Below are 27,393 nucleotides of genomic sequence, written 5' to 3'. Positions count from 1 at the left end.
GAACCTCCCCCTCCTACAGCCGGCAAGCAGCAAAAGCTGCAGAGACCAGCCTATCAATGGGACAGGGACGCCGTCAGTGAGTGAGGACTTCATTGTTTGCCCGGAGGAGCTGCGTGCGGGAAAAACCGATTCTTTAATCTGGTTTATCCATAAGGTCTCTACGTGTGATTTTTGCTTATTCATCCTGAAACTTTCACTTATGATTGGCGATTATGGGGCCAACGTGTGGTTTCTCTCTGGGAAACATCGTTTTGGTCCTCCTGCTGTTGTGTGAAGGTAAGGGTCAACCTCAATTAGCCTCTATCGCATTTCATGGTTTTCTGGAAATAAAGTTGAAATCTATCTAAAATAACCATATCTGAATGATTAACATAGCCTAGTTTGCGTGTAGCAACATGTAGTTTACACCTTTGTTATTTCTAAAATGAGTTTCACTTTACAGAATAGGTGGATTTATTGTATTTCCAGGTTAAATCAGATGGAAATGTATGTAGTCAAACGGAACGTTATTGTCGCTGTGTAGTCTATGAATAACCGTGCGTAAACGTGCCTAAACGCGTTTTTGAGGCTGAAAGTTTTAACTATAGGGACTGAAACAAACCTGTTCTAGGTGGGGTGTAGCCTATCATTGTTTGTCCTCTCCTCAGCATCAATTCTCATGGCATCTTTTTGAGTGAATAGTCCAGATGATATTAGTCCTACTGAAAGGTATGTGACGAATGGCAATTCGACTAAATGTGCACAAAATTCAAAATCCCAATTCAAAATCTCTTTCTGCTAATTCAAATACAGTACGCTAGTTCCTAAAACATGACAAAGTTGTGAAGTCCTATGATTTAATACTCAAAGCAAATTCAGATAGCATAATTTATGGACTAAAAGCAATATTCAATTTGGTTCGTTTGGGGATTTGAATGGAATTCAGTCAGTAAGTAGCCTATTTATAACAGTAAATTGTTATAAGATGCTATAGAAATGCTGCTGGCATACAGTGTCATTTGGATCGTGATATGCATGGCATGGTACATGGTCTGTGTGAGTATAATACCTACAACTATGTATCATAATAGTATAATCCCATTCACAATCCCACTGCCCAACTGCACTAACACTCTCCCCAACCAGACTATATTTATAGTCTATGGCTCAAGGGTTTGTAAATCGCAGTGTGTGGCCAGGTCTTTAAACGGAATGGTAGTTCAAAGGAAGACCATTGTGTAGAAGTAGGCCTTTTGATTGAATGAAAAATCTATTTGTAATAATTTAGAGCGCATACAATGGAAGGGGGCGGTGGGATATCAGCCATATGAGACAGGATAACCAGGTTTAGCTCTCTTTAATTCACTTTTGAGATAAAGGAATACATGTGCTCCGATATCTCCCTTTGGGGAGTTGAGTACGATAATTCATGAAATACTTTAAGTTGTCATAGTTGTGTAAATGTTCTTTGGTTATTTTTCATGGTGGCAGCATGAAATGCTCTTTAGTAATTTACCACTCTGCCTTTATATTGTTTTCAATCCGCAGGGGATATCTGTGAAGTAAACTCGCAATAAACCACGCCCAGATGGTTTTGAGGGCCTGGAGTATCGATAAGTGGCGTATATGACCGATTGTAGTGTCATATAAATGTGCAGATTGTAACAGAAATGGCCCTATAGACTCCATTGTTTTGAACCAACGTCCCCACGTTTTTTTAGGCCTATGAAATGATGTGTTGTTTATCAAGTTGAATAGGCCTAACCTAGATTTCGAGAGTAATTTATCAGTTATTTTGTGGGCCCTAGTCCTAATTACAGAGGCGCTGAAAACACCATCCAATGGTACGCGCGTATTGGTTGGATTCTAGACATTGCCAGGCTGTCAGAACAAAGGCCCGTACAGGTCTGACGGCAGGTGTGCGGCGAGTGCTCCCGTCTCTGGGTAAACAGTACATGTTTGTTTTCCGAATAGAGAATATAGCCAGTTAAACAACTGAATCCCACCATTCTAATAGCAAATTATGCCTAAAACCCAAACTGAACAGGGCAGCAAAATATATTTTTTCATTATGGGGTTTTTCTTGAAAATGTATGGTTGGTCTATGGCTAGGATATGCCTCTGGTGGTCACAACAATAAGGTGAGGTGAGGCCCTTAAGAGAGCATGACTGTAACTTGGCAAACAGTGGAGAGATGGAACTGCAATGTCTTTTGACTGAGTTTGACTGTCATTATTTGTCATGTAACTCCTGAAATAGGCCTTTATCCAAATTGTAAATTCGATGACATTTTATACAGGTAGAAAGTTATCTTTCAAATGCAGATAGCAACTATTTCAGATCATAATGAAATAAGGAAAATTCAACAATTAACTAGCCACAGCAATAACAATAGCTTTAATTGAAAATTAATATATTTATATAACTTCTTTTGAATCTGTACAGGGACTCTGCTTTAAAGGTGCATTATGTATAACTCGCTCTGCCATTTCCTGTTAGCTACATTTCTAATAGTTTGCCTAATTTTAGATTATGTGGCAAAACAAGCAATGTATAGAAAATCATTGTACCTTCTAAACCACTGTGCAATATCTTTTCAATAACCAAAAATATTGTATTTTCAGCTGTTTGAAGCTGTTGTACAAAATCGAAAGTGAAAGAAGAAAAAACTCAACTTAAGAACAGGAAGCATAGAAATAGTGGACATAGAATAGACCTAACGCTTCTTAGACTTGCTTTCAATGAGAATGACAGAGCTATAACTCACATTTCTATGTGAATTTTGTCAGGTCGCCCAAAAAGTTACATATTGCAGCTTTAAATCAAGAGCCATTGAAGAGTTTAGTATTTTGACATTTAACAGTTATGTTCTTATTTTTGTAATGATACCTTGGACAATATGGCCGCCCCAAGTAATCAATTACTGCTAATCTACATGCATGTTTCCAGCTTATTAAATCAAACAAAGGAAACTGGCGATCAGTGCTCCTGTAATGGCTATCAGTGCGTTGAAATGGTGGCTGGTTGGAGAGTTTGTGCACACACGTACACGGGAGGTGTGCAGGAGAAGCCTGTTCGAAATAAATATTATTTTAACACAAGTTACATGGTTTGAAGAAGGCTAAAATAGTATTTCTATTCAGTCACAGGCAGAATTTTTTTTTTCTTCTTGGTTCATATCTGATATTTGCATTTCCATGTGCGTCAGGAAAGCAGTCAGGAAAGCAGCCAGGAAAGCAGTTGCCGAAAGATCAACACTATTTGATTTTTCAGGCAGTCCAGTTCTGACATGGTTGTGGTCATATAATATATGATTCAGATCAACTGACTCATTTCCATGTTTGCTGGCATTACTGTGTTCTCTCTCTTGTGTACACTTAGCTACCAGAAAGCCTATTAAATGTGTTATTCTTCTCAATTCAATTTAAACATTTACTGTATTTCCTGATCAAACAGCACCTATACTATGGGAAATATGATATACCCAGATATAATTTCAAATGTTTTCAAGTTCAAATGACCAAAATCAGCAAAATTGAGAATGTTGGAGCTTCATCTTTAATGAAAGCCAGGAAGTGTAAAGTGATCTGGAGAATTGTCCCAACCCTTTCCATATCCTCCTGAGACCCAGATATTAATTTTTGTCCTCTCTAGTGGTCCATATCTCTGAGGCCATGCAAGCCAGTGTAAATCCTGTTGTCCCTTTGAGAGGACATTCTGGGCTTTTCAATGATATCACAATGTGGGGGTGTGACCTTGACAACTTTATCTTCCTGGTTATTCAAAAAATGGCTGGGAATTTTAGGGGCATTTGAAAAGAAGAGTGTGTAATTGTTCATTCAAATTTTTGTGAGTTTGATATTCATATTGTTTCTAGTAAGTGAATATCTCAGGAATAGTTACGTGAGTTGTCAGGGCTGTGTAATCATTTTTTCACATCAAATAAGAACCTATCAAGAAATGTCTTACTCTACTCATTGACTGTAATGTAATTGTTTTCCTATTTACGTCCGAATGACCACTAGAGAGGACAATTTTGCACTTACAATAAAAGATCAATATGTATTTTTTATATTTTTTTATAACATGTTTTACTTTCACCCCAAACACTTACGTAAAGTGTCTCAGGAGAATAATTTGACAACAATTCTCTGGGAACTGAAGGTAGCCTGTTATGACCAAAAGGTTACCACTGACAAAACATGATCCAAAGACCTTTTTGTCAACATATCTCTCTATCATATCTCTCTCTCTCTCTCTCTCTCTCTCTCTCTCTCTCTCTCTCTCTCTCTCTCTCTCTCTCTCTCTCTCTCTCTCTCTCTCTCTCTCTCTCTCTCCCTAGTCCTATATTTACACATGTTTGGGGAAAGGTGGATTGGGGCAATTGTGCAGTATTTAGAAATCAGAATAAGAGTCTGGTAGCAGCAGTTGTGATGTGTGTGTAGCATGAATGTATGCAGCGCCTTCAGAAAGTTTTCACACCCTTTGACTTTTGCCACATATTGTTATGTTACAGCCTGAATTTCAAATGGATCACATTTATATGTGTTTGTCACTGGCCTACACACAATACCCCATAATGTCAAATTAATTAAAAATGAAAAGCTGAAATGTCTTGTCAGCAATTATTCAACCCCAAGGCTAAATAAGTTCATGAGTAAGATTTTGCTTAACTGTCACTGTTGGTATCAGACCTCATAACATTTTAGTCATTTACAGATACTCTTATACAGAGTGGCTTACAGTAGTGAGTGCATACATTTTCATATTTTGTTTGTACTAGTTGCTCATGGGAATCAAACCCACAACCCTAGCATTGCAAATGCCATGCTCTACCTACTGAGCCACACAGGACAACACTGTCTGCCTGACGGTAAGGGAGTCAACAGCTCGTGGCTGGGGTGTGTGGGATCCTTGATGATGCTGCGGGCCTTCCTCGGGCACCGTTTTGAGTAGATGTCCTGGATGGGTGGGAGCACGGTCCCAGTGATGTACTGGGACGTCTTCACCACCAGCTGGAGGGTCTTGCGGTTGTGGACAGTGCAATTCCCATACCAGGCCATGATGCACGCAGTCAGGGCGCTCTCGACAGTGCAGCGGTAGTATTTGGAGAGGACCCGGGGTGGCATGCCTAATTTCTTCAGCCGCCTTAGGTAGTAGAGACATTGTTGTGCCCTCATGAAAAGAGCGGTGGTGTTGTTGGTCCATGTCATGTCCTCTGTGATGTGGACCCGAGGAACTTAAACTGCTGACTCTCTCAACTGAAGTCCCATTGATGTGGATCGAGGCATGTTCCCTCGTCTGCTTCCTGAAGTCAACAATCAACTCATTTGTTTTGACGACGTTGAGGGAGAGGTTGTTGTCCTGGCACCACAATGCCAGTTCACATACTTCCTCCCTATAGGATGACTCGTTGTTGGTTATCCGGCCTACAACTGTGGTGTCGTCTGCAAACAAAGCCACGCTGTCGTGGGTGAACAGTGCGTACAGCAGAGCGCTGAGGACATACCCCTGGGGGGGCCCTGTGTTAAGAGTCAGTGTGGAGTAGGTTTTGTTGCCAATCCTCACAGCCTGTGGTCTAACCATCCAGAAGTCCAGGATCCAGTCACATGTGAGCACATGTGAAAGCAATACATGAACACAACAGCAGCATGGACAACTAAGGTATAAAAGCATCGATCTGTGGATCGGCTGTTCTGAAGGTATTACCCTATTTGTAGCCCTGGGATGACCTCTGACCCTTGAAACCCTAACCCAAGTGGTAGTGATCAGCTCCCTCCACCTCCCACAGGAAGTTTTGTTAGCAGCTGCCTAACCAGACTCTCCTCCTTGCATTAGCGCAACCATTTTCATCAGCATCCACCGCTTTTGAGAAGGACCAGACCAATAAATCTAATTTGATACATGACACTATTTGATTTAGGCCCTTATTACATTATATGATTTAGTTAAGCTTGTGTCTTGGGTTTCTTATGCAGACATCAATGTTCTAAATGTTTCACTCTTGCTGTTTTCTTTTAGTATAATTGGAAAAACATGAAGTTATTTGCTAGAGTGTTACCCCCTTTCTTTCTTTTTATTCCAGTCAAATTCTTGGTTTCTGTGTGTTTTTCTTTGGTGAAAATGTACACTGCCGTACGTACACTAGGAGAAAAACACAAAACGTTCAATGTCAGTTCGCCACCTCCACAAACGAGTTTGAGACGAAACCTCAGCTGCGCTCTACTCTTGGTTCAATAACGACTTTGCACCTAGGCAGTAGGTCGCATGTGTCATAGGAGTTGATACACTGTCTTCAATCTCAGTGTTAACACTGTTATTTCATCATATTTGCACATGGCGGCAACACACAATTTAGAGATGACCTACATTTGATGTTCTATTGAAATGTTTTGTTTGGCTATAGGAATTGTTTATAAGCCTACGTCATTTTTAAGGGGTGGCTGTGGTTCCGAATTCTCTGGAAGTCTCTTCCCGATAGCAAAAAAATCTGAAGCTTCTGCAAATGTGCGGGATTTTCTACTTTAAGCACAGTCTCTGCTCTACTTGTTCGGCTGCCCAGAGAACAGGCTACTCCGGCGACGTTCAGTGATGAATGGAGAATGGTGCTTGTTTAACATTTTTTTATTACTTTCGGAACCGCAGCCTTATTTTTCTGTAGACTCCATCTTTAAGATGTGATCATCCTCATCATATTTACTGTATTGATATTATGTAAGTGAACTGTTGTAATGGGTAAAGTCCTAAAATTGGTCACCTAAAAACACCATAATGATATAAATGTGCTTCTCTCTCGAAGAGGTACTCATTGGATTATACTTAATTGGTTTATTGCCATATATCTACATTATGAGAGACCAAGCCCAGTGTCTATGTATGTTTAAGGTACTCTGCTGTACTGCATGGATGCCACAACTACCTTTCTCTGCTCTGGCACTGTCCCTGATCCTTCAGACAGTTAAGGGTCACATTTCCAACCCATGCATGGGCACAATCTAATTTGCTTTGGTGGAAGGACAAGAAGACATTGATTGAAATTGTGTCCTCGGGGCATTTAGTGCTCTTTTTTTCACATGGGTCTTGACAAGTTATTTTCCGCTGGTCGGTGATGCATGCTGTGTTTAACCGATCATTTACAACAATGAACACTACAAAGACTAAGCTGGGCTCGTATTAAGCCTCTTTCTCACTATCTCTTTGACAAGCCAGGGTAGAGATGGATGTAGGAGTGGCTCAGCATTGGGATGTCTTTGGCAGTGGCATTTTGACCCTTTGGACTAATAAGATTTTGTATTTGTTTGATGAAATTATGGATCCTGTCTTTATGTTCAGGGGCATTATGATTACAAAAATGACATAGATAGCATGCCAACTTGATTGAATATGCAAGGCAAGCCTGCATGTAAGGCATTTTTTTTCACAATAGTATGGAACACATTGACATATATTTTGACATGTAAATATTTAGCAATATAATTGCCCCATACAATTTCAAATGACCGTTGTTTAAAAATACAACACACCACTTAATATTACATATTAACAGGTATTTAATAGCCTGGTTGTCAAAATCAGTGACCCATCGATAAGGAAGTTGCTGTTGCTGTGACCAAGCAAGCATGAATCTTGAGAGGTGGCAAATTCTGAGAAAATGCCAAGCGGAGGCAGAGCAGTCATCGCTTAGGATGTTGAACACAGACAATGTGGAGGCTATTATACAGATAATCAATAAAACGTTTATATATTTTTATTTTAGCCATTCAGCAGACACTCTCATCCAGAGCGACTTACAGTAGTGAGTGCATACATTTTCATACTTTTTTCGTACTCAGTCAATAAATTGTATTATAAAGCCCTATTTTACATCAGCTGTTGTCACAAAGCGCTTATACAGGAACCCGGCCTAGACCCCAAAGAGCAAGCAGAAGCAGAGGCACATTGGCCTGGAAAAACTCCACAGAAGGAAAAAACCTAGCGGTTACTGTAACATAAGGTTATTATATGTAATAACAGCATAATAGCATAACAGTATATTTTTGAAACTGGCTTTTCAACAGCCACGGTGGTGATAGTGTATCTGGACATTTCACATTAGTGGCCTGATGATGATGAAGACATCACAATAGATTTTCTGCTGCATGATGTGTCCTCTGTTTACCTTCTAATGTCCTAGTCAGTCCCAGAGGAATTCTTCAACTGAATTTGTCGTTGCAGCGAGGCTAGCTAATCCCTAAGGAGACGCTCTATTAGATTTATTGATGACTTATGAACATGGAACATTGCATTTCGGTTCTTGTAATCTTTGAGGCTAATTGGGCTTCGTTATGAGGATAATTGGTTATTATGTTACGATACAAGTACATCTACCTGCATGTAGTTTATCAAGCAAAGAAATTGGCTAAAAAAGTAAAATATCCCCTTACCCATTACTAACTCAATTTCTTATTAAATTGCAAAGCCGTCACAGAGAGAGGCCACAGAAAGCAGTTCCGGAACACAATAGCATTTCTGCATATTTGGTCTACAGAAATCATGTATCTGTGCTTACTGGACACACTGCCTCATTATGATGTGGTTATACTGCTTGTAATGGATGAATATTCATTCATTAATTAGCTCCATGGACAAAACAAATTCCGTCTCAAATTCAAATCCAATATGCAGTAACTTGAACCCAAAACACTCATGGAACCAAAAACATCACTGTGTCTGTGTCGTGCTCGTTCTCATGTGTATGAAATTACCATTTTACATTGTTATGGTTCTTGAATTGTTTCTCAGTTTGAGGTAGGCCTATCCTTATCACTAGTATGTTGCTTAATAGTGAGATTTAGCTTATTAGTGGGGGTTTTTATGTTCAGTGGCATTGCTGTCTCAAATCATATAAAGCAAAATATTATCATTGTTCATTACTTTTGAATTACACTCAAACATTTTTGGGGAGCCAAAAAGAAGTACTGTACTCCATCTGAAATTAAAACTGTTTTGATGAATGGTTATTTCCACACACAACAAGCTGGACTCCACAGTATGATGAAACAATTCTGTATATTGACAATGCAAACCAAAAACATTATAATCAATTATAACATTAATCAATGAAGTTATTGCATGATTTTCAGCCTTTTACTTAATTGGATCTTGCATAGTCCTTAGTAATTATTCTCATTACTGTTTTATGTTTGGAAACAGAGTGATCACGACAGCTTTCAGAGTCTTTATGAGAGATTCATTTGAACTTTGAATTGGAATTATATTCTATCATTGTTGATTTCTATGCTTACTCTGCATGGAATGATTGGTTATACACAAGCAGATCTGTGTGCATGATGATTATGATGCATATGACTCTATTATAACTTTCAGATTCCACAGTTGTAGTTTTGGTTTGGACAAAAATATACAGTATATTGTATATTGTATATAGTATGAGGCAAAGAGCCCTATTTTATGTTGTTGAAAATGACTGTGTACACGTGTAACAGGGTTGGTTATGTTTCCACTTGCCACTAAATGTATTCAATGCTTATGTATTCCTATTGGTTGGTTGAATTTACGTATGTTATGCCATTGGTAATGCTTGCAGATAGGGGGAGGTCGCGAACGTCAATTTTTGCCAGTCGGTCACGCTCTGAAATACTATTTTCTATTTTCATATTTACAATGTGTACGTGTTCAGTATGTATATTTGATGTGTGTATATATATAATATATATATATATATATATAGTAGGCTATGTGTACGGTACCTGTTCGCTTTGGGACACAACATCGATTCAGGAGTCTGTGTATTGGTTGGACACCCTGAGTTGTGCATCGTTCTGGTGGGTGGCGACGGAAAATAACCCTATAACACCCCAAAACAGTTTCCTGTCATATGTATAATCTCTAGGAACGCTACTTACTGGACATCAAGTAAAATGTGTCTCTCACTATCAAATAAACATCTGAATCCAACTTTTGTCCAAACCGCACCATATTCCTACTGTGGAAGCAGTGGCTCATTCCGTAGTAGGATTTATTTTATTTAACCAGGCAAGTGAGTTAAGAACAAATTCTTATTTGCAATGACGGCCGACCCCAGCCAAACCGGACGACGCGGGGCCAATTGTGCCCTGCGGGACTTCCAATCACAGCCGGATGTAATACAGCCTGGATTTGAACCAGGTACTGTAGTGACACCTCTTGAACTGAGATGCAGTGCCTTAGACCGCTGCGCCACTCAGGAGCCCACTGACTAACTGGGTTAGTTATTTCCATGCTAACAGGCTAATGATGAATCTACAGCCATCAACATACTGTTGTCCTGCACATCTAATGTGCTTCCTTCTGTCAATCGTCAGGTACATACAGTATATTTATTGTATGTTGTACTATTTTTGTCAGTGTTATGTTTGATTACAAAATGCTCAGTCTGATAATTCTATGCAAACGACGAATCACGAATCTACAGCCATCAACGTACTGTTTTTATTTTATTTAACTAGGCAAGTCGGTTAAGAACAAATTCTTATTTACCCCGGCCAAAGTCTAACCTAGACAACACTGTGCGCCGCCCTACGGGACTCCCAATCATAGCTGGTTGTGATACAGCCTGGAGGCGAATCAGGGTCTGTAGTGATGCTTCTAGCACTGAGATGCAGTGCCTTAGACCACTGTGCCACTTGTCCTGCAACTCTAATGTGCTTTCTTGTGTCTGTCGTCAGAATAAACAACAATCAACTGGGATTGCTGGCTGGGCATTCCTTTCTTTAAAAACACAACATAAGATAGTTACGAAGTACAATCACATCTGTTACACTGGTGCAGAGATCCGTCTTCTTGTCTTCGTGGGACATCTGTTACACATGCAATGCTAAGCTTTTCTGTAGCTCATTAGTTAAAGCAATGAGCATTTTGATTAGTATTGCTGTTGATTGGCCCGCTGCCAGATGCTTGACTTTCCAATGGGTCATTTCTCGGGTACAGATTTATGAATTAATGTTGACCTTGGTAGAAAGGGCATGGGCTTTGCTCTTGTCACAGTCATACAACGAACGTATTGCCCAGACTCAAGACCCTGCTAGACCCACATATCTTCAGACCTGGATTCAAATAGTATTTTAAATCTTTCAAATACTTTAGCTGTGCTTCATTGAGCTTACCTGGCGCAATGGAACCAATAGAAGAGTCTAAAAACTGCAAACCCCTCCAATCTGGAATTCCAGGCTGGCTCAAGCAAATGCTTAAAATACTGTTTGAACCCTGGTCTGCGTCTATTGCAGAAGCTAGCCCCAAGGTCAGATCTCATCATCTGCACAGAGTTTGTGGAGAATTTTCAACGTGGAGTTCTGGGTGGTAGATAGATGCCCCCCCCCCCCAAGCCTCCCTGTGCTCGCCTCCTGTTCAGTTTTGTCCTCACTCCTCAGGCAGATTAGTAAACAGAGAACTGTTGGGGCTGGGGCTCTTTCTCCAGTTTAGCAAATGAGCTCATAGATGGTAAATCTCTCTGGCGATGTGCATCGTTAGATAATTGAGTTTCTGTCTTTGTCCTGGACGTCCCCAGTCTGTCTGTATGTCAGACTGGTCCAATCCTAAGCATCTTTCTTATCTGTCACTGGTGATCTGAGCATGCAGACATGTTTACAGTTTTTTGTTTATGTCCTGCAATGGATTATTGTCTTTGTCTAGGCTTCGATTAAAGGAGGAGACAAGAGAACCAATTCATTCATACCCATAGCATGTCATGGTTATGAAGTCAATATAAAGAAAACGTTTACCATAATGATAGTGCAATTGTAGTGTTCTTAAAAACCTTTAAGGAATGGATGGAAATGAAAAAAAAACTATTATGAGGAATTTCTAATTGATAATGCATAATGCTTTACATTTATGGTATATTTTATATATTTATTTATATATTTATGGTATATTTATTTAGTTCCGTGCATTACATGGGGTAACTCACCCCATCCAACACAAATGTATAGCACCCACCAGTTTCTGGGGGTTATGAGACCAAGGTGTTGTTTTCTAAAAGTCAGACCTTCTGGTCGTAAGTCCTAGCTATGCCTTTGAGCTGGAATCAATATGTTCCTATTGCATCACTGCGTTTGCAGTCATAGTCCTTGTCGTGGTTATGAGAGGTCAAAGCAGTGAGCACATCTGCTGGAGTGACTGTGGCTAACATTGAATTTCTCTGGGTTTTTGATCATCACAGTGTAGCATTTAGGGGTCCCGAGTCACTCCGGTAGAAAACTGTCATGGTATCACTGAACAAAGAAACCTATTTGCTCCGAAGTGTGCTTGATGCATTCAATTAATTAGCTTTGATATAAACTGCTTACTTTTCTGTTGGCTTCCATCCTGGAAATAAATCGAATTTTGACTGATATAAACCAATTGAGTAGCCAGCATATGGTTCACCCACCATGGCCAGCCTCGAGCCACAGTCAGCCCTCACTACTGAATTCTGGTTTCACGATGATGTTGTTCCTTTGTGTAAACATCGCTCAAGCATTTAGGATCAGAATTTTTTAAGAGGATGTTCTAGCACTTTGTTTTGCAGTGTTATCTACACAGTCATCATGTTCATTATTGCCTTGGAATTCAGGGCAGGGTGACTGATTTAGTTGTTGGATCTGAAAAAGGGAAATGTCTCCCTCTGATGGTCATTGGATGCTGATTGGATTTGGATGGTGGATGCTGCAGGATGACACGTCACATTTCTTACTATGCTGTCCACCTGAATGATATGATTAGTGGTACTTGTTTTCTTACTACTTGATATTTGAAGAATATACTTTATGATTATGTTGCTTTGCAAAAACTGGAACCTCTTCACTTTCTTAATCCATGACCGAATTCATGTCCACATTCATGTTCAAATATTGTGGGTTCTACCTTTTTCAAGCACATCAAATGTTATGAATGGCGTTTTTTTGTGTGAAATCTAGCCCTATAGCAGTATTGTATGAAGGGATATCCAGGCCAATATTAAAATGCAATATGAAAATGCTTTTGGGCAGAATTTGGCCAGGATTTTTCAGACAAGTAGACCACTAGCACTGCTGTTTGTTTTTGTTTCAGCAAGGCTTTTAATAAAGAGGGTTGTAGCTTGGCTGACAGTATCTCCGTCCTTCAGGAAGACTGGCAACATTCTATCTATCAATCTGACCTCCTGTCATCCAAACACAGTGAAATTAAATTAATGTCTGAAACCAGAACCAAGGCCTCAACTGCACCAACAGAAATAGAAAAATCTAGTTTCGCTGTCTGCTAATGACATTAGTGCGTTCCCTAAATGGCCACCCCCACCAACGTGGGACAGGAACACAACAGGGGATATATTTACAAGCCGGACACTCACATCTCCATTTTCCTGTAAAATATGCATAGCCTGCTATTGCACTTTATAGATTAGCCAACATTGGCCCCAACCCCCCTCCCGGCTGGCAGGTAATGATTTATGATTCATTTCTTCACGGTATCATGTTAGTCCCTGTAATTAACCTTCCCAAGGTGAAACCAAGGAGAAACGGAAACCACATCCTTATTGACAATGTGAGAAATTCATTAGACAAGCTGCGTGGGTGACATTTGAGACCCTCTTTTCAATTTCCATTGACGTGGGAATAAAAGATATGACAAGAAAATATATGTATTGCATGGATACAGTCTCATTAGGTAGCTTAAATACATGGATGTTATTTTCATTTGACATGTATAGTGGCATAATTGAAATAGGCCTATCAGGGAGGAGATGTCTGATAGTTGATAATGCTTCATGTGCAGGCACACCCTCAAATTAGGCAGTTAAAGAAAATGGCACAGCATTGCAAAATTCACTGACATGGTGGGTTTAAAGGCTACATTCAGAATATGTTTATCATGGTATGTTAGTATCAGGAAAGTGAGAAATAGCCTATTACATTGAGCATATGACATCAAGGGTCACGGTATTTATGCTTCAACCCAACCAAAGTGAAACACTGTCCTGATAAATATATCTATTGGCTCTTGGATTGTACAAAAACTGTTAAGTTACAGGTCTTGGCTGCCACTGACAAAGAATATCCCTAGAACACCGAGAAATCTGGGAAACCAGGCCTGGTATTCACAGCTGATTTTGAAAAGCCTTTTGATAAAGTACGACGGCAATTTATATATTATCTCTTATACAATGGGTTATGTAAAATAACCCTAGGTGTAAAATAGTAAATAATTTCTCACAAAGTATTAAACTGTCAAGAGGAGTAAAACAAGGTTGTCCACTATCGGCATACCTATTTATTATGGCCATCGAAATATTAAAATCTGATCCAACAATAATATCAAGGGGATAGAAATCCAGGGCTTAAAAACAAAGGTGTCATTGTATGCTGATGATTCATGCTTTCTTTTAAATCCACAACTTGGATCCCTCCACAGCCTCATAGAAGATCTAGATCATTTTTAAATATAAATATACTAATTGATAATAAAAAAAACATTGTTGGAGAAAAAAATAGGACTGGTGGAATTATGTCACACATGCAGCTTACAAAAATACATGCAAATGTATGCTCTATCCAAAATTACAACCAACTAATTGCAGCATAACCGCAAAAATTGAAGAGGCAAGTGGAAGTGAGAGAAAGTAAGGAACTTGGCTGTTGGCCCTGTATTAAAGACCGGAATTGGTAAAAGAAAATCATGATAAATAAAAAAGTATATCAGTTTAATTTAAGGACCAAAAAATTGACTGCCGTGCAATACAGATTGCAAAATAGTTGGGAAGAGATTTTCAATTTACCGATTCCATGGCACATGGTTTACAAGAAACGACACCGGATTCAAAACATATAATTTTTCTATGTAAATTATTATACAAAATTCTTGCAACCAGTAGAATGTTATATATATGGGGAATACAACCATCCCAGCTCTGCAGATTTTGCTGCGAAGAGACAGAATAATTAGATCATTTGTTTTGGTACGGTCTATATGTAGCATGTTTTTGGTCACAGGTCCAGGAATGGCTGAAGAATTGCAACATTTACCTGGAGCTAACTCTGCAAATAGCACTGCTGGGTGATTTTGAAAGTCTTAGTCAATCAATCAATAATACACTTTGAAAGAAAATGTATCTTTCATTTACAATCTGTAGAAACTATGAGAATAAAAAAAGATTCAGAACTTTTGTGAAACATCACAGCACAGTTGAAGAAATATAGCAAATAGAAATCAAAACTGGATGGTCTTCAGAGATAGATGGGATGGGTTAAAGGTAGCTGAAGGATGGGATTAAAAACAAACAAAACATAACTAATGTAAAATATACTGTTTCCGTAAAATGTATATAGTATGTATAAACTGGAAGTAGAAGCCTAAGTGTTGTTGTCCGTTTGTTTAAAATAATATATATATGTACAGTAGCAGTCAAAAGTTTGGACACGCCTACTAATTCAAGGGTTTTTCTTTATTTTTTACTATTTTCTACATTGAAGAATAACAGTGAAGACATCAAAACTATGAAATAACAGAAATGGAATCATGTAGTAACTAAAAACAAATGTTAAACAAATCAAAATATATTTTATATTTGAGATTCTCTTGGCATTCTTTCAACCAGCTTCACCTGGAATGCATTTCAATTAACAGGTGTGCCAATCGCCAATCATAAGTGAAAGTTTCAGGATGAATAAGCAAAAATCACAGTAGAGACCCTCATGTAGGAACCAAAAAAGTATTAAACATTATATTTTAGATTCTTCAAATTAGCCACCCTTTGCCTTGATGAGAGCTTTGCACACCGTTGACATTCTTTCAACCAGCTTCATGAGGTAGTCACCTGGAATGCATTTAAATGAACATGTGTGCCTTGTTAAAAGTTAATTTGTGGAATTTATTTCCTTATTAATGCGTTTCATTCAATCAGTTGTGTTGTGACAAGGTAGTGGTGGTATACAGAAGATAGCCCTATTTGGTAAAAGACCAAGTCCATCTTATGGCAAGAACAGCTCAAATAAGTAAAGAGAAACGACAGAACGTCATTACTTTAAGACATGAAGGTCAGTCAATCCGGAAAAATTCAAGAACTTTGAAAGTTTCTTCAAGTGCAGTCGCAAAAACCATCAAGTGCGATGATGAAACTGGCTCTCATGAGGACCGCCACAGGAAAGGAAGACCCGGAGTTACTTCTGCTACAGAGGATAAGTTCATTAGAGAGTTACCATCCAAAGATTGCAGTCCAAATAAATGCTTCACGGAGTTCAAGTAATAGACACGTCTCAACATCAACTGTTCAGAGGAGACTGTGTAAATCAGGCCTTTATGGTCGAATTGCTGCAAAGAAATCACTACTAAAGGACACCAATAAAAATAAGAGACTTGCTTGGGCCAAGAAACACAAGCAATGGACATTACATTTGAGAATTTTGGTTCCAACCTCTGTGTCTTTGTGAGACGCAGAGTAGGTGAATGGATGATGTCCGCATGTGTGGTTCCCACCGTGAAGCATGGAGGAGGAGGTGTGATGGTGTGGGGGTGCTTTGCTGGTGACACTGTCTGTGATTTATTTAGAATTCAAAGCACACTTAACCAGCATGGATACCACAGCATTCTGCAGCGATACGCCATCCTATCTGGTTTGCGCTTAGTGGGACTATAATTCATTTTTCAACAGGACAATGACCCAAAACACACCCCCAGGCTGTGTAAGGGCTATTTGACCAAGAAGGAGAGTGATGGAGTGCTGCCTCAAATGACCTGGCCTCCACAATCACCCGACCTCAACCCAATTGAGATGGTTTTGGATGAGTTGGACCTCAGAGTGAAGGAAAAGCAGCCAACAAGTGCTCAGCATATGTGGGAACTCCTTCAAGACTGTTGGAAAATCATTACTCGTGAAGCTGGTTGAGAGAATGCCAAGAGTGTGCAAAGCTATCATCAAGGCAAAGGGTGGTTACTTTCAAGAATCTCAAATATAAAATATATATTTTTAACACTTTTTTGGATAGTACATGATTCCACATGTGTTATTTAATAGTTTTGATGTCTTCACTATTATTCTTCAATGTAGAAAATAGTAAAAAATAAATAAAGAAAAACCCTTTAATGAGTAGGTGTGTCCAAACTTTTGACTGGTACTGTATATTTACCCCAAAAAATATATGGGGTATTGGAAATGATCCCGACAATTACATTGATAGGAACCACAATCTATCTGCAATATTAAAGCTGATCTACCCCCTAAACAAGATAAAAAAAATAAAAATAAATATCCCTGTCTGTTTTTGCCGACACTGCTTATTTGTTTTTCTCTGCAATCGATACACCAGTTTATATATGTTCAATTGTTGGTGACAAAACAAAGATATTTACAAAAATGAACAAAAGGTCATGCCAAAACAAAAAGATATTCAAACAATTGCAGGAAGACCTCATGGAGCATTACTACATGCACTCTCAGCATCTGCCCCAGTTGCTGCAGCCCTCTGGAGATGAGATGTGTGTGCCTAAGCTCTAGCTACCTCTATTCCTAACACATGGTATTTCTTTCTTTTCGCAGGATCTGTTGGGCTCTACTTCCCCCAGAATCATTACAAGGAGGCTGTGTACGTTGGGCAGTATGCAGGCACACCCGTGCTCCAGGTTCATGCCATGGTGGAGAGCGACTCTCAACAACCCCACTTCTACCTGTGCTGGAACAACCCCCAGAAGCCTCCAACCTATGCCCCGTGGTTCCACCTGGATGAGACCACAGGGATACTCTCTATGAATAAGACCCTGGAGTGGAGTGACTTTGACAACAAATGTGAGTTAAATAGAGACAGGTTGCGCATATGTATTCTTTCCCCATTGTTTCTGGGATATTTTATGAAGTTGACTGTGCAGTCTATTTACTTTGCATATACCAATTTTCAATTGTCCATTGAACACAACACTCCAATATGTTTCCAATATACAGGTATATTTAATATTGTAAAATGTGTGTGGGGAAATTATTTAAGTTGCTCAGCTTGCACGCTTTGTGCATAACAATAATGTTGAGCTTCACGGTGATACGTCATGTTCAGGGATCTGCTTTCAGAATCAGGATAGTAATGTAATTGCATAATAGCCCAGAAAGTGCCCAGTCATCAAGAACAAAATGCACTGTGGGAGATTAAAATGGGGGCCTTTGTTTCTGCTTTGGTTCTCTTGCTGATCAGATAAGATTTGGATACTGCCGCTGACTGTCATGGCGGCGACCAGACCCGTGAAGAGTTTCCTCTGTGGCCTCCTTACCGTACGGGTCAGCCTGAGCTTCATCAATAACACAGTGCCACCGTGTGGCCAGACCAGACCAGAGCTGGAGAATCTGTGCTTCCCTGACAAGGACCTGAACTCCCACATTAAGGAGAACAGGTTTCCCGGGGCCCTCCGCCAGCTCAGACAGCTCACCAGGTTAAATGTCTGCCCCAACTACACCATCTCCTACAGTGTGGCATCAGGTTAGTCATGCTACACTCCATCCACCCACACTGTGTCTGTGCTTGATATTATGAGAAACATCAGACTCTTGGCAGGTCCCTACTAACCTTGTATGGTGAGGTTACCCCATGTTCTTACTCTTACAGAAATGTTTTTATTATCAATGACCTTTTTCATTGCTGCTCCAGTAGCTCAGTGAATATGAGACTACAAAGTCTGGCAACATGAGATTAGTATGATATGTTGTTTACATCCCCTCTTCGTGTTCCTTTTGGCTCTAGATGTTCCAGCCCCATTTGCTATAAATGACAACACCACTGAGTTGATAGTGACCGCTCCTTTGGACCGCGAGGAGAGAGAGACGTACAGTCCCATGCTGGTCTGCACAGTGCAGACTGACACCATGATAGACAAGTTCTTTGTTACACTACATATCAACGTCTACGACGAGGACGACAATGCACCGTATGTCAATGTAACAGACACAGAGGATGTGGTGCTTGAGTTTGATCGCATGGAGGTGACTTTATTTAGCTTTGCTTTGCTTTACTTTACCACCATACTGTATATCAATACATTACTATAAAATGTATAATTGATACCACTGTTGTTGTTGTTTTTCAGGGAAGTTCTTTTGGCAATTTGTTTGTCTATGATAGAGACACAACACCCATATATCCCAAAAACCAGAGTCAGAACAGATTTGTCGGAAATATGATGACCAATGACTCATGGATAATCGAAATGTTCACCGTAGAACACTCTTTCAAAGAAGAGAAGGCCATTTTTGGCAACGTCCGAGGCACTGTTCATGAGTTCTGTGAGTTGTCCAGTTACACAATCACTCTTAGGGCTGGTTTTCCGGACGCAGATTAAGCCTAGTCGGTTTTCAGTCTACGACAATGTTTAATAAGTGTCCAGGAAACTAGCCCTTAATGTGTCAAACTTTCACAAAATCTTTTGATCGACTCATTAAATAAACAACATCCCCCCCCCCCCCCCCCTTTGTGTGGTATCTAGGGCTTGCACTAAAGAAGCATTTGTCTGTAACCGAGAATAGGACCCTCCAGCTGGATTACCTGGTCAATGACACCACGTACCCTGGTCCAGAGGGAGCTGTGATGCTGCACTACAATATCACCATCTTACCTGTCCCCATCCGCTTCACCAATGTGACATACCTCTTCACCACGACACGTAGAGCTAACGTCTACGCCCAGGTACCTATTGTTCACATGCAGCCCTCTTTGCATGAGAACAGGGATACTGCTAATAAAGCATGACCACATCCCCCCCCCCCCCCCCCCCCCAACGTATGATCAATGTTCCTTCTCATTTTAGGTTGGTAGAATCTGTGTGGACAACTGCCTGAAGTTCCGGGGCATCAATGTCATATACCGGCTAGCAGTAGCAGACAAGACAGACAAAAATGTGTCCGGCGTCATACAGTCATGCTTCACGGCGATTAGCATCGTACAGAGCCTCAAGGACATGGCGGGGGTGCTGTATGTGAACGACACAGAGGCTCTCCGCAGGCCAGAGTGCCAGGACCTGCAGTACGTGGTCATTGCTCAAGAGCAGCAGAATCAGCTGCAGGCTAGCACTCAGATCCTCATTGTGCTCGATAGCAATAGTAAGTACACTCCTGAGATAGTAAGTACTTTCCCAGCAATACTCAAGACTGATGCTGATTTGGCCACAGAGATTACCAATGAATGAGTAATATGGCATCCATATTTGGAAGTCGTCAGTTCTGTCTGACCTCCTGATATGGATGTCATAGTGTTGCCCCTTTTTCAAGGCTCATTCCTCATAATATGAGACCTTTTGTTGTATACTTCTCTAGAATTATGAAAAAGTAGCAGTGTAGTAAAGACATGTCAAATTATGTTAGCCTTATCCATAGCTTTTTTTCAAGTCTGAGACTGTTATGATCTTGCTTGACAATTGCATCATAGTGAAGGATACAGTGAACGTGTGTTGTCTTCATGAACTTTGTGTTTATGTTGTGTAGTTGATAAACAGGATATAGAGAACCATTGGTTCCTCTCCTGTGCAGAGGGGAGACAGCGTGGGGACTGTGAGAACATCAGAGGCCTAGGGGCTACCACAGGGAGGTGCCAATGGAGACAGGGCTCTGAAAAAGGTATCCACACTGTACATAATTAGGGGTATTTGATGGGCATAGGAAATGATGCTATCCATATATTGTTGGTTTCTTCTATCAATTAACTATTTTTATTTTAACTGACTATAATATTTCTCCTCTATCTTTCAGGAATATCAGAAAGCTATTCCACCTGCTCCCCTGACCTCCGCACATGCCCTGATGGCTTTTGTGATGCAGTCGAAAGCAAAGACACGTCAATATGTCCTCAGGATTGCACAAGTAAGATATGTCTCAATCATTTGCAGCCATTTATATTTGTCTACTTTCTTCAAAGCTTCAATACTTTCCTAATTTTTCTGACAGTATTTCAAGTGGGTTTTTTTTTTCATTGTAAAACTTTTGTATTGTTGAATTCAAGAGATTTGCATGTGTTTGTCTCTCTCAGTTGAACCCATTATCGGAGGTCATGAGAAGGGCCTCATGTCTGGCATTAGAGCTGGCTATGGAACCTGCTACTGCTACTCTGAAAAATGCTTTTGTGAGAAGGATGATGTAGAGGGTGAGTTGTTTCCATGTGTTGACCCATAATACCCCCCATATACGTAGGTAATGAAACACCATTCCAAGAGGTATTTCAAGATATGATATGTCAATCAAAGGTGAAATTACAGTTTGCCCTTTGTTTTCTTAGGATGGTTTAGATCTCTTTTTGACCCCTGACCCCTTCTACCCTGTCTGATCCAGAGGCCATGTGTGACGACGTCTGCAAAACCATCATTGCCACCGCCGTGCTGCTATCCTTCTTCGTCTCCATCCTCCTGTCCTCCTACTTCATCCACCGCTACCACAAGAACTCCCCCAAGCCCCCCATCGCCTCGGCTGAAATGACCTTCCGGCGGCCCGCACAGTCCTACCCCATCAGCTACTCTGCTAACAATGTGCGCCGTGGCTCGTTGGACTCTATGGAGAACCAAGTGGCCATTGACACCTTCAAAATACCTGTAAGGCCTTAGCTAATACGACGTTTGCCAAATTCCTGAAACTTTCCCCAAATTCCCAGAAACTTTATGTTTTTTTAAAGTGTTGCTTAATTGCTTTAACAGGAGGATCCCAAATGGGAATTTCCACGCAAAAACCTGGTGCTTGGTAAAACCTTAGGAGAAGGGGAGTTTGGGAAGGTTGTCAAGGCGACTGCATTCCGGCTGAAAGGAAAGGCTGGCTACACCACAGTTGCTGTGAAAATGCTTAAAGGTAAGACTAGAGCGAACAATAAGACAAATTATTGTCATGCAGTGAGTCAGTGCCAAGGTGTGTGTATACTGAATATACAGTAGAAGAGCCATTTTTATGATGTGACTTTTGGCCAGACCATGATCGATATAAGGCGAAGTATCTAATGAAAGTATTTCATAATTCCCTCTTTTATTTTGCAACAGACCACGCCTCACATAGTGAACTGCGTGACCTCCTGTCCGAATTCACCTTACTGAAGCAAGTCAACCATCCACACGTCATCAAGATGTTCGGTGCCTGCAGCCAGGATGGTAAGGCTTCATACCCATCCACTCTGAGTCACTCTGGGGTCACGGACTAAAAAAGTTTGTGAAACCCTGCTCTACAGACTATCCACAGAATATCAGTAACATTTCAACTAACTATCTACTAACCCTAACCCACCATAGGAGGGTATCAATGTTGCTGAGTGACTGTACCTTCACTAATGGAGATGTGTGTGACATGAGAATATTGCCTTCAGATCACGTCCTTTATGGTAGCAATGCCTCGGAGGCCCAGTCTGATTAAATTATACTCAAAGTCATCGATGAAGTTGTTGTACAATAAATTGTGGACCCATTTATTAATGAAAACATGATGTCCTTGCAATGCTTAACCTTCCGGTGTTATACCTGGTATAGTTCTGATGCATCTTTCATTCAAAACAGCCAGACACTGTAGGGGAAGTGTGTGTTTTAAAGTGGTGTGTCTCTCCAACTAGGTCCAATGTACCTGATTGTAGAATATGCCAAATTTGGGTCACTGCGCAACTTCCTGCGTGAGAGCCGAAAGGTAGGACCCAGCTACATGTCGGGCAACGATGCCAACCGCAACTCGAGCTACCTGGAGAACCCAGATGAGAGGGCACTCACCATGGGCGACCTAATCTCCTTCGCCTGGCAGATCTCCAGGGGTATGCAGTACCTGGCTGAAATGAAGGTGCCTGTATAGCAATTACCTTCAAAATATTCGCTATTGGGCGTATCCTCACTTCCACTTAAGTCAAATGTTCAATTAGTCTCCAGTTGACATCAATGCATGACTCATTGAAAATGTGACTGAACTGGAAGTTAAAATTCCATGCTAAACTTAGCTCAAGTTCAATGTGACTCAGCGTTTTGTAAAGAAAGGAGCTGAGCTTGAGTGGCTGTAAGAAGCTTGTATTGACTAATGTCTTCCAATAGCTTGTTCACAGGGACCTCGCTGCAAGAAATGTCCTAGTTGCAGAAGGGCGTAAAATGAAGATTTCAGACTTTGGTTTGTCCCGGGACGTGTATGAGGAAGACTCTTATGTGAAGAGGAGCAAGGTAGGGATCCCAAACGTCAAATACCCAATTACTTAAAAAAAAAAAAATTCTCTCAATTATATTGTTTTCGAAATTGTCTCAATAATTTTTTTTAATCAATTAGAATTTTGGTAACGCTTTATTTGGATAGTCGATCTGTAGACACTCAACAGCAGTGTTTCCCAAACTAGGGGTCGCAAAATTTGAAAATGGGGTCGCTAGAGAAACACATTTTTAAATGTGAAAATACATTTTTTTTAAATGCATTTTTAAAAATCGCTAGATGTGGTTGTAATAAACTGAGTGGTTTCTGTTAAACATTGTCTGTTGATCACTTTGTTTTACATGATGGGGTCGCAACCATTTTTGCATATCAAAATGGGGTCAAGGACCAAAATAATTTGGGAACTCCTGCTCTACAGACTATCAGTGACATTTCAACTAACTATCTACTAACCCTAACCCTATCTCCAACCCTTACCTTAACCCTTATCCTAACTCTAAACTTAACCCTTATTCTAAACCTAACCCTAACCGTAACCTTAGAAAGCAGTTGCTTATCAACAGATCGTTTATTGATAGTATGAACATCTACAGATGGATAATCCAGACTAACCAGATAAAGTGTGGCCATACATTTCTTTAACAGAACTGACATCACCATTTCTATTCTCTTCTTTTTTGTCTCCTCTTTTCAGGGTCGAATCCCAGTGAAATGGATGGCAATAGAGTCCTTGTTTGATCACATTTACACAACACAAAGTGACGTGTAAGTACCTTTCACAATCAACTTTAAACATCTGTCATACATATGTCCATATCCATACCCAACAATGTTTGCATGATCAAAAACCTACCTACTCAATTTCATTTGGATAAACCATACAGCAAACATCAGAATCACTATTTCATCCATGCATTAGGTGGTGCTATTAATGTGGTGTTCTTCTCTGTCTCCTGCCAGCTGGTCCTTTGGTGTGCTGTTGTGGGAGATTGTGACACTGGGCGGAAACCCGTACCCAGGCATCGCCCCTGAACGCCTCTTTAACCTCCTCAAGACTGGCTACAGGATGGAGAAACCAGAGAACTGCACTGAAGAAATGTACGTTTGCCACTTTACTTTACCCCAGCTTCATTGTACCCACAGTAAAACTCACTGTTACTCTATTACACACTGATGGTAATGACTTGACCTACCAGCAGCAAATCCACCCCATTCGTTCTGATGTTGTAGGGATCTATTGTAAATTGTAGGCGAGCCATCCCATTCGTTTATTATAATGATCAATTGTAAATTGTTGGTAAACCATCCCGTTAGTTTATTATAATTATATATTCTAAATTGTAGGTAAACCATCCCTTTAGTTGTTTTGTTTCTGACCATAAGATGGTGTATGAATGCGTTTCTGCAGGTATAATCTCATGCTTCGATGCTGGAAACAGGAGTCAGACAAAAGGCCCATATTCGCAGACATCAGTAAAGAGCTGGAGAAGATGATGGTGAAAAACCGGGTAGGATCAAGCAAAACAACCAACACTCTTTCTCTGTCTAAAGTGGTCATTACACTGTTCACTGGTAGTTACAGTACATACTCAGCACACTATTATAAATGGAGTAAACAGCACAAGACTAGTCTTATGTCCAACAATAAGTTTAACCAATATCTGGTGAACACCCCCAAAATATGGCCCTGGTCAACATGTGCAAAAGTTATAATTACAATAGATAGCAGTTAAGTCTTGTGTTGAGCTAGAGGCCAAATATACTGTAATGTTGAGGATGCCAAATACAGTGCAAAAATTTGAAGGATATGTTTAGGATTTGAAACAGAGTACTTTTAGTACTTTTTATCTCACACACAAGTAGGAAATATATTTCTCTAATATTTTCTGTTTCCTATCAAGTGTCTGTCATTGGACCTACGATCCTAACTGTGAGGTTAAGTTAGGTCTTAGCTGCATGGTAGGATATGAATGTATTATGATCCACATTCCTGATGTTAGTGATTAGCCATATTAGGTGTTCCTCTCCTGTTGTCAGGATTACCTGGACCTGGCGGCATCCACGCCAGCCGACGCCCTGCTGTACGACGACGCCCTCTCCGAAGAGGACACACCCCTAGTGGATTGTAATAACGCCCCTCTCCCACGAACCATTCCCTCCACATGGATTGAAAACAAGCTTTATGGTAGAATCTCCCATGCATTTACTCGATTTTAGAGACAGGATACACAAATTCTTTTTTTGACATGTTGTGATTGGCTTCCTGTAGACCGTGTGTGACTGTGATCTAGGCATGCTTTCTGAAAAAGTCTCCCATTTCTTAGAAGATGAGAGTCAGTGGAAAAAGATAATCTTGTGTCTGATGATTACTATTTGGACCTGCTTCTGATGTACATGAAACCTGACCAAAGTAATGACACATTTGTAAATAGTAAACATTTCTATATTAACATTCCCTTATATGACATATTGTAATCCACATTCATTCCCACATGATATGATTATTAGGACACTCATACATTTTGGATGACTTAAACATTCAAAACACATTCCACATCGTTTGTATTAATTTTGAATATGCTATTCAAAAACAGTTTGACATTTGAAACAGGTCCTTGCTGAATCAATCATTATCTATTTCGTTTGGATTCCAAACTGTTTTAAGTTATCTGAATTGTTTGTGTGTATATAGGCTACCTATTAAGCATATAGATTGTTTCTACAATGCTGAATAGAGAAACAGTAAGGCTTTTGAATTAAACTCTTGGCTAACATAGATAAACAATACTTTCTAACAGTATTTCATAACAAATTCCCAAACAATTCCCACTGATCCTAAGCACTTCCAGTTGATAGTTCATAAAAGTATTTAGCAATAAGATGGCTGCCAGTGACATAGTTACTATGACTAACTTGGTGTCCATGTATCCTGTTACAGTGATGCAATTATTGTATCTGCTTTATATTGAGAAAACAATTATCAATGGTGCATGAGCCAAGGAAAACATTTAGAGTTCATGACATACATTATCAATAATGTACCAATAATTGTTATGTTCTTTTTCTTTGAATCATATTTAATCAATCCAGTACATGTTCTCAGTTAAACTGTACAGGAACTACAGACATCATTGTCGTCTGTGAAGTGATTTCTTCATAGAATTCTAAATTGATAGCCTTTATCATGTTCTTATGTCATAGTCAAACATCCGTCGATAATTCACTTCTGTCAAAAATGTAAAGGGGAAAAAATGAGTTTCTTTTTGAGAGCCTTACTGTCTGCACTCTACTTTTTCTTTACTCGGTGCAGAAAAATGATATGTTCTCGTTTTTAGGCATGTCATACCCGAACTGGCCTGAGAAGAGCCCGGTACTGCTCAACAGACTTGATGCCACTAACCCAGTCTTTACAAGATATGCCAATGATAGTGTTTATGCAAACTGGATGGCTTTGCCTTCACCCGCAAAAATTGTGGACAAGCTTGATAGTTAAAAGCAAAAACTATTGTAGAAAATAAAGATTCCTAATTGGGTAGATGTGTATATTTATATAAAAACTGTACATATACAATCTAAAGTTGGTTCCCTTTTATTTCTGTTGCACGGGTATTCCAAGTTAAAACTGGGGGATTTAAAAAGTATATTGGCTGCAAAATGGCTGGAATTTCATAAACCATGCTTCAAGCAGCTCTTCGGTATGTTAATCATTACCTCAAGGTCATGTGGGTCAAGTATCATTGCATGACCGTATACCAGGTTGTATGTCAATGTTAATGTCTTTCAAGTGCCTGTGCCGCTTCTACGATAGCCTCTAATTAGTAGTATGCGACTGTGAAGATCTTGTTTCCAGCCAATGAATTAAAGGGGACTTCTGTACCGTCACCTGTCCTATATCGTAGACCTGTGAGGTTAAGGTGGACAAAGAGTGGACACTGAGTTCATCCAGAAAAGCTGCACAGTTTCTACTTGATAGGATCATGTTCTTTGAAAAGTAAAAGCTGCTTTTGTCTTTCCCCTTTAACGTTTCCAAGTATACTTGCCAAAGAAAATAAGAGAACCACGTTTAGTCGAATGCGTTCTTTCTTTTACACCAAAAGTATCAAAAGTGAGTGCTACTGTGTTGTTAGGACATGAGACTATAAATATAAAATGTGGGAATGTCAAAACTGCAGCTTGCCATTTGATTCCTCATAATGGCAATCTTTGTGCAACAATTATCTATGATTTTGAAAACAAATTAATGTTATTAATTGTTATGTTGTTATTACATGATTATGTTGCAATCAATAAAAAGTTCAAATATG

At 39.8% G+C, this 27,393-nt stretch overlaps 1 protein-coding gene across 1 annotated transcript; it reads left to right on the top strand.

The window, feature by feature from the left end:
• On the top strand, positions 1 to 27,393 carry LOC106604566 (proto-oncogene tyrosine-protein kinase receptor Ret). Its single transcript, XM_014199328.3, has 20 exons — positions 1 to 276; positions 17,510 to 17,755; positions 18,153 to 18,434; positions 18,696 to 18,934; positions 19,039 to 19,234; positions 19,435 to 19,634; positions 19,756 to 20,047; positions 20,429 to 20,560; positions 20,693 to 20,803; positions 20,970 to 21,083; positions 21,269 to 21,525; positions 21,628 to 21,775; positions 21,961 to 22,068; positions 22,521 to 22,738; positions 22,984 to 23,106; positions 23,784 to 23,854; positions 24,050 to 24,187; positions 24,498 to 24,597; positions 25,127 to 25,274; positions 26,425 to 27,393. Exons 1-20 carry the CDS (start codon positions 213 to 215, stop codon positions 26,580 to 26,582), a joined length of 3,345 nt encoding a protein of 1,114 aa, XP_014054803.3. The 5' UTR covers positions 1 to 212; the 3' UTR covers positions 26,583 to 27,393.

This window comes from Salmo salar, chromosome 01 (genome assembly GCF_965601325.2).
Source record: "Salmo salar chromosome 01, fSalSal1, whole genome shotgun sequence".
NCBI classification, from domain to species: Eukaryota; Metazoa; Chordata; class Actinopteri; order Salmoniformes; family Salmonidae; genus Salmo; species Salmo salar.
The sequence above is the reverse complement of the archived record's forward strand: the minus strand, read 5'-3'. Positions and strand labels throughout refer to the sequence as shown.

Bases quoted from the DNA above. Each gene is read 5' to 3' on its own strand.
- LOC106604566 (XM_014199328.3), top strand. From the start codon at position 213: ATGGGGCCAACGTGTGGTTTCTCTCTGGGAAACATCGTTTTGGTCCTC. The intron at 18,435-18,695 runs GTTAGTCATGCT...TTTTGGCTCTAG, and splicing joins CTCCTACAGTGTGGCATCAG to ATGTTCCAGCCCCATTTGCT. The intron at 23,855-24,049 runs GTAAGTACCTTT...GTCTCCTGCCAG, and splicing joins TACACAACACAAAGTGACGT to CTGGTCCTTTGGTGTGCTGT.